At 29.3% G+C, this 7,202-nt stretch overlaps 1 protein-coding gene across 15 annotated transcripts in view; it reads right to left on the bottom strand.

The window, feature by feature from the left end:
- Positions 1-1,479: 1,479 nt before the first annotated feature.
- Positions 1,480-7,202, bottom strand: part of LOC105223170 (neurobeachin) — a 569,805-nt gene continuing 564,082 nt past the window's right edge. For all 15 annotated transcript variants that reach the window (XM_049455300.1, XM_049455296.1, XM_049455295.1 and 12 more), the window contains one exon: positions 1,480-5,541. In XM_049455300.1, coding sequence (XP_049311257.1) covers positions 5,451-5,541 — 91 coding nt within the window. In that variant the 3' untranslated portion in view covers positions 1,480-5,450. The remainder of the gene's footprint in view (positions 5,542-7,202) is intronic.

Below are 7,202 nucleotides of genomic sequence, written 5' to 3'. Positions count from 1 at the left end.
GCTCATTTTACACGAATTAAGCACGAGTAATGCTGAATACTTTCAAGCTGTTTCGCTCAACTCCAAGCGATCTAATGTTGAGCGAAAATCATTTCCAATTTGAATTCTATTCATTTTGAGCTTAAAATAAAGTTTTGAGTTAAGTTCGGGATGAGAAAATTTTAATTTATTTAAAATTTTTAGAAATTTTTTTTATTAATATTTTTCAGAAAACGGTGTCCTTTAGTATTCATGAAATGTTAGCAGTTTCTACTCGAACTAGCTACATGAAGTTATTAAAATCTATTGTAACAATAGCTTATAAATTCAGCCTCTTTAGGTTGGTGATATGAAATGGAAGTTCAAGTGTTTCACAAAACATTTGCTGCTCTTCGAGAACATTGCTTTGTTGGCAGATTTCAGTTGGCTTTATATTAAGCATAGGTATTATATGGGACAGCTTGTCTATACACTTCTTCTACACAACTGGGTTGCATGTGCAAGATTATTCTTCGCAAATTAAAGGGTACTAGACACAGACAAGTCTATAAAGAAGTCTCTCTGGAAATTTCAATTATGTAAATCGGTCTGGTAGAACGTGAAAACAACGGGTTAAAAATTCGAATATCGTCTTTTGTTCCCCTAGTCTCGATAGAACCAGTTTGCATGCCGGGTCAGCAAAATACCTATATCTCCGAAAATAATTAATATTTAAAAATCCTCTTGTAAACATATTCTTGAAGAGTTAAACTTGAAAACAGTATTTTCTTTTCGAGACTAAAATTCCCCTTAAACGGCACAAAATTGTCTAAACGAGTTTTTAAACAGAAAACAAGTTTAGTAACAAAAAATTAATTATTAAAAGGATAAAAAAAATTTAAACAACAAAATTCTGGAAAAATTAAAAAAAATTAATTAAAAAAATAAAGTAATCTTTAATCAAGAATATTCTGGAAAAATTTCGCTGGATTATTATTATAAAATGAAAATACATACATACACTTCTAAAAAAATGTTTAAAGCCACTGCAATGAAGTTATGAGACAAATTTTTTTAATTATTCTACCATTATTTTGTTTATTAAGTCCATGAAAAACACAAATTTTGTAAAATTTTCGCAAACTTTTTTAACTTACTTACCAGTTTCCGTAATTATGCGCCTATATTATTTTCGAAATAAATTTTAGTTGGCAGAACAGTAGAACTAAACTGTTATTTAATGCATAATTTTAGGCATTACTAGTTTGATGCGTCTTTTTTGGGGTAAATGGAGGGAAGAATGTCAAAAAACCAACAAAATTTACTTTTTAAATATATTTCAATAGTTCTTGTGGATTTTAAATTTAATATTTTTCATATGCCTTCATTTCATTTAAATTTTTATTTATTTTGTTATTTTTTTTTTGCTTTAGCAACTATAATTTTTAATTATGCAAATATTTGTATATCTACTGTTGTGTATACATATATATATATTTATAATGTATTTTTTTGTTGCATTTTTTATTTTTTTTTTTTTTAGTTAGTTTACTCATTTAATATTCTGTCACGCTCTGCAAGTAGTTCATAATTTATGTATATTTGTATTGGCTTTTAAAATTTTAAGCTTTATTTACAAATCGCCATCAACAGAATGCTTAGCAAATATTTATCTGCTTCTCCGCGCTACTGAATGCTTATGTAACCATAATTTATTTTGTGTGTTTGTTGTGTTAAGATTAAAACCAATCCCGCCACCACCTAGCACTTAAGCTTAATATTAATTTACTGCAATTATCAATTATTTAACCTTAATTTAAGCACTTTGGCTTTAATATTAAAAAGAAACGCTTTACTTTTTTCTTGGTTTAGCACTATTTTTGTCTCAATAATTTTATGTATGTTTTTATGCATAATAATTTTTGTGTATAATTATTTTTATTTGTAACTAATTATTTATTTAAATTTTTTTTATTTATTTTTTATCATTATTTTTAATTTTCTTTTTTGTTCTTTTTTTATTACTATTATTTTTTTGTTCTTATATTTTTCTTTGAAAGCATTGAAGTAGTTTTATTTACAAAAAAGAAATGCCACAGTACGTTTGTGTGCTCTTGCAAATTCTTGTTGAGCCTTAAGCTAAATATGTATGTGCTTAAAACATACAACTACTTATAAATATATTTTTTGCATTAAATAAATAAAATTATGTAATTGAAACTGTTGGACAGATTCCATTGAATGGCGAATGCTTTTAAAATTTAATATTATTTTTAATAATAAAAAATAGTTTACTTACGACAGAAATTTTTTTTATGCAAAATTAATTATGTGAAAAAGAATTGATTAATTAAAAAAAAAATTGAAAATAATTAATTTGAAAAATAAAATTTAAAAAATAATTAATAAAAAAAATAAAATTAATTTGAAAAAATCAATTTCTCTTAGCATTCATGGCATTTAACCACTTCTGTAGACAACAGTAATTGCTATAACAGAAACAGCTACTATAGTGTTAACAGCTTTTCACACATAACATTTTCTTAGCAACCATAGTAAAAGTAGAAACACATATGTACTGTAAGGAAAACAGTAACTTTATGAATAATAGAATTCACCTTGCATCGCATTAAACCACTTCTGTGAACAACAGCAAGTGCTTTAACAGAAACTGCCACTGTAGTGTTAACAATAATTGATTAACCGCCACTTGCATGTATCCTTACACCCACATATATACCATATATATTACAGTTTCTTAGCATATTATGTACTGTAACAGAAACAGTAACTGTAGGACTAACATAATTTACCTTGCAATTGCTATAACCGAACAGCTAGTATTGTGTTTACACTAATGGCTTTTCCGCCATATTAACAGCAGAAACAGTAACTGTAGGAATAACAGAATTTACATTGCATGTGCCTTTCCAACCTATAGGCTGAGGCTGTTTGATTTCCATAGCAAGTATAATCTGTTTTTTGTTTCGGTTCGCAATCACTACAAATATTTAGTTATCTCAATACATACTTTAACAGAAATATTGAATTGTTGGAGCACAGTAAAGCTTATATTCTGTGAAACTTTCTGTTATAAGCAGTTTCTGCTGTATATTTACGCTGTATATTTACGTTTCTGTTTTCGTTGCTCAATATTACTCTCTTGCGGTTATTTACTGTTTCTGTTTCCATTGCTACATTTTTTAATGCTTCCTCATTTGGTAAGATTCCTAGTAACTGCTATTTTCTGTTTCTGTTAACAACATTCGCTCTCTTATATTCTGTTAGCAACAGCACTTCATCTTACAATGCTAGAATGCTAATATCTGAGCTCAATTTTTTATATTAATAAAAAATTATGGAAAAAAATTAAAAACTAAATTTTCTAAAATTCTTGAATTATTTTCCAAAAGTAAAATTTTTCTTTAAGCACAAAAATTATGGTAAAAATTAAAAACTAAATTTGATAAAATTATTCAATTATGTTTTAAAAGTCAAAATTTAATATTATATAATTTTTCTTTTACCACAAACTTGCTTTAGTACATTCTAAAAACTAGTTTAATTGGATGGATTCAGGAAACCTAGCAAACAGCCAATGTCAATTTAAGCGAAAAAATAAATTTAAAAAAAAAAATACTCTCACACGTCCTCGGGACCAACTGATTCGCTAAAATCAAACTTTTGCTACACAAAACATTTCCAACTAGTAAAATATGCCGTGTTGCATAGCGTAGTATTCAAATGAGCTTAGAGTTTTGGACGAAATTATTTTTGCTGCTGATATTTAATGCAAATATACTTGCTGCGGTTGTGTGTGTGTGTGTCTGTAATTTATGCAAATACAAACATTTTTATTCATACGTTTTTTTTTTGTTTTATTTTTTATATATATTTCTTTTAATTGGACGCAATAAAATTTTTAAACCACCTTTTGTTTAATTTCTTCCTTACACATACACATATACATAAATCTATACAGAGACAACATACACATAATACAACTGTACACAATGAGTTGGCTTTACATATACACATACACTTAGCTGCTGCGTATAAATAATAATAATCATAATTTACACATTTTCTTTTCACACACACATACATATACACAAATGTAATCATAATATGCGTAAGTACGTCAACTTAAGTGCCGTTTAACTTATGAATGGTGCGACTTATGCTCACATATATATTACATATACATATGTCAGTTATGCTATGTTACGTTATGTCATGTTATGTAAGTGAACTTAATGCTTTGTTGTTGCGAATGCGCTGCTTAAAGCACTTTTCTACTATTTTTGCGCGCTTTTTAGTGATTTTCATTTATTTTCGCTCTTCTTTAGTCTATGCGCTAACATTTACAACGCTCTCTTTTGGCTAAGCTTTTATTGTGTTTCGCTCTTTTAATTCAAACAAATACAAATTTTGCTTTAAAAATTAATGCCTGGCATGTTGCTTGTGCTTTAGCGGTCTTACCTACAAATGTTTGCTAAGTTTGCTTTAAGTAAAATTGTGTTTCTTCAGAAATATTTTTTTATTTTTAGTTTTTTTGCAATTTTTGTAACGCGCTACTAATGCTTCGTAATGCTTCTATGCGATGCTGCTATTCTATATCTGCTTTTTACGTTCAACTTTGCTAGTCGTACTGTTAAGTTTTGGAAATACCTTCGTTTGTGTTGGTTAAGTACAATGCTTTTGCTTTAAGAAAAAATTACTAATTTAAGTACGTTTCACTGGTTGTTTGGCCGCTTGGTTACGTCTTTGTTTGGTTTTTACGAAAGAACTGCTATTTCTATATTTTTTCTGTGTCACTAAAACTATTTAACTATTTAACTTTTTCTTTTAATTTTTATTATTTTTTTCAAAATTTTATTTATCGACTTTAATTTAAAAAAATCCACTTTAACCCTATTAAGTACTAAGTTAAGTTAAGAAATTTCAGCGCAACTTTAATTTTAATTTAATTTATTTTTATTTTTAAATTTTCCTTTAAACTATTCGTAGCAATGTATTGGTCTAACCCGTTATTACGCTATATGTATGTATGTGTTTATCGGCTGTGTAATCCTATGTAAAAAATTTGCACAACGAAAACTCATAATTTTCTCCTAGCCTATGAAAAATCTACTAAGAACCGAGAGTAGCCATCTACACGACGGCACGCTTGAAAACTCAAAGCAATTGCTACATTTGTTAAATTTATTTTTTATTCTTTTACTTGCATTTTGTCACTACAATTTTTGTATTAATTTTTAATTTTTATTTTGCTTTAACTAATTGTTTAACATTTTAAGTCCTGCTTATTTGCAATTTGGCCTTATTTTATCCACAATTGTTGTTGTTGTTGTTGTCGTAACTTCATTATCATGTTGTCTTTAGTAACAGCGAGATCTTGACGCTCCGCTGCCTTTTCTTATAATGTCAGTGTTGTATTTTTAAGTACGTAATAGCCGGGTTTAACTGTACTTTTACCGTTTTTTGGGCGCCTAGTACCGTTGTTGGTACTCGTGGTGCCAACGATTGAAGTCTATGTGAAAGACAATAATCGAACCGGTAGACAGACCAGCAAGGAGGTATCTGAAAAGAGAGAGAGAAAGAGAGGAAGAAAAAAGTATGGAATTAATATCAACGTTATATAGTAATGATAACCTCAACAGATTTGCGGATTTATATGCGGATTAAATACTATGCTGATCTTTTTAATCCTAATTTACAAAGCAAAAATGCTTTCAAAGGCGAAGAAATTAAGTAGAAGATTCTTACGCGTTGACTTTGATAGTTTATATGCCTTTTAGTGATCACTAAGTTTGTTCGATTTGCATCGATCCACAAATCCCTATAAATGGAGACAGATTCGATAGTGAACTGCTTAGGAAGCAGAAGAAGGCTTAGAACCATTGGGACGCGATTTGCATTTGCTATCTGAAAATACTCTTCAATTCCAATAACTCTAATGATAATGATTTTGCTTTGACTATACGTATTTACGAGTATTTCTTATGTTCGTTTCACGAGTAGTACATCCCTACTTGCGCTATGTTTGTAAAAAATTTAATCTTCATAAATCTTTTACTTTTAAAATTATCTTTATGGCTTCCTTGCTTATTATAGGGCCCCAAAGCATGATTCTGATATTTTTTTTTTTTCAAATCATAACTGGTCATATGAAAAATCCGCGGTCTACCACATTACATTTTTTTTGGCAAAATTCCTTCCATCAATTGTAATATTCTAATTGTAGCGCCTCTCCAACTTTTGGATACCATTTGTGTAGTACGATTTGTTCGTTTCAAAATAGGCATTGGCTTCGTAGGTCACCTCTTCATTTGACGAAAATTTCTTCTTAGCGAGCATTCTTTTGAGATCTGAGGACAGAAAATAGTCGGTGAGGCCAGATATGGGAATATGGTGGATTCGTAAGCAATTCAATATCCAATTCAAGAATTTTAGTTATTATTTTCCCTGACTTGGCACGGTGCGCTGTCTTGGTGAAACAATACTTTCTTTTGCTTCAAATGGTCTAATAACGCAAGTTAATCATCCGACAGCTGTGAAGTTTATATACGTGCCTTTTGAAGGTTAGGGCTAACAAAAAGCATATGCATTTAATTCAACTAGCGCCATCTAGCTATGCAGACCCGGGACTTATCAGTTGACTTGTTAAAGTATGACTCTTTAAGCATTGGAACTTGAACCAGCGTTTATGCACTTTGCAGCATGGTGGAAAAAGACAGTCTCTTCGAATATTATTTACTTCTAAAACTATGTGTAGAAGTAAGGGAAGAAGACGGTTCATTAGTGTGCTACTATTTTTAAAAAAATTCTAATTTATTTATGACATATCTAAAATATTGTCCTAAATTCTTAAGTCGAGCCGAGTAATAGTTTTGGATGTACAGTCTCGAAAACTTGCGCGATGGAAGTTAGATAGTATATAGAGCCTTAAAACACGTTTTTTCGCGAAACTGTGAACCGACTTTGAAAGTCGCTTGTCAAAATAACTCGGGAACTGCTCAACCGATCTTAATGAAATTTTACAAATGCCTTCGAGGTGTAATTCTTAAAATTTTGAACCCAGGATTCTTTGTTTAATTACAATTATTTAAAGAAACGCAGATAAGGGTTTTATATATATTTTTAAATCATTAAAGAATTGAAAATATCTTAACCATATCATAGTTACATATATGCGACATTTTGCAATGAAATGTTGTAATAGATAAACGATAAAATAATTA

Source organism: Bactrocera dorsalis, chromosome 4 (genome assembly GCF_023373825.1).
Source record: "Bactrocera dorsalis isolate Fly_Bdor chromosome 4, ASM2337382v1, whole genome shotgun sequence".
Taxonomy (NCBI): Eukaryota; Metazoa; Arthropoda; class Insecta; order Diptera; family Tephritidae; genus Bactrocera; species Bactrocera dorsalis.
This window is presented reverse-complemented; position numbering and strand designations above follow the sequence as displayed.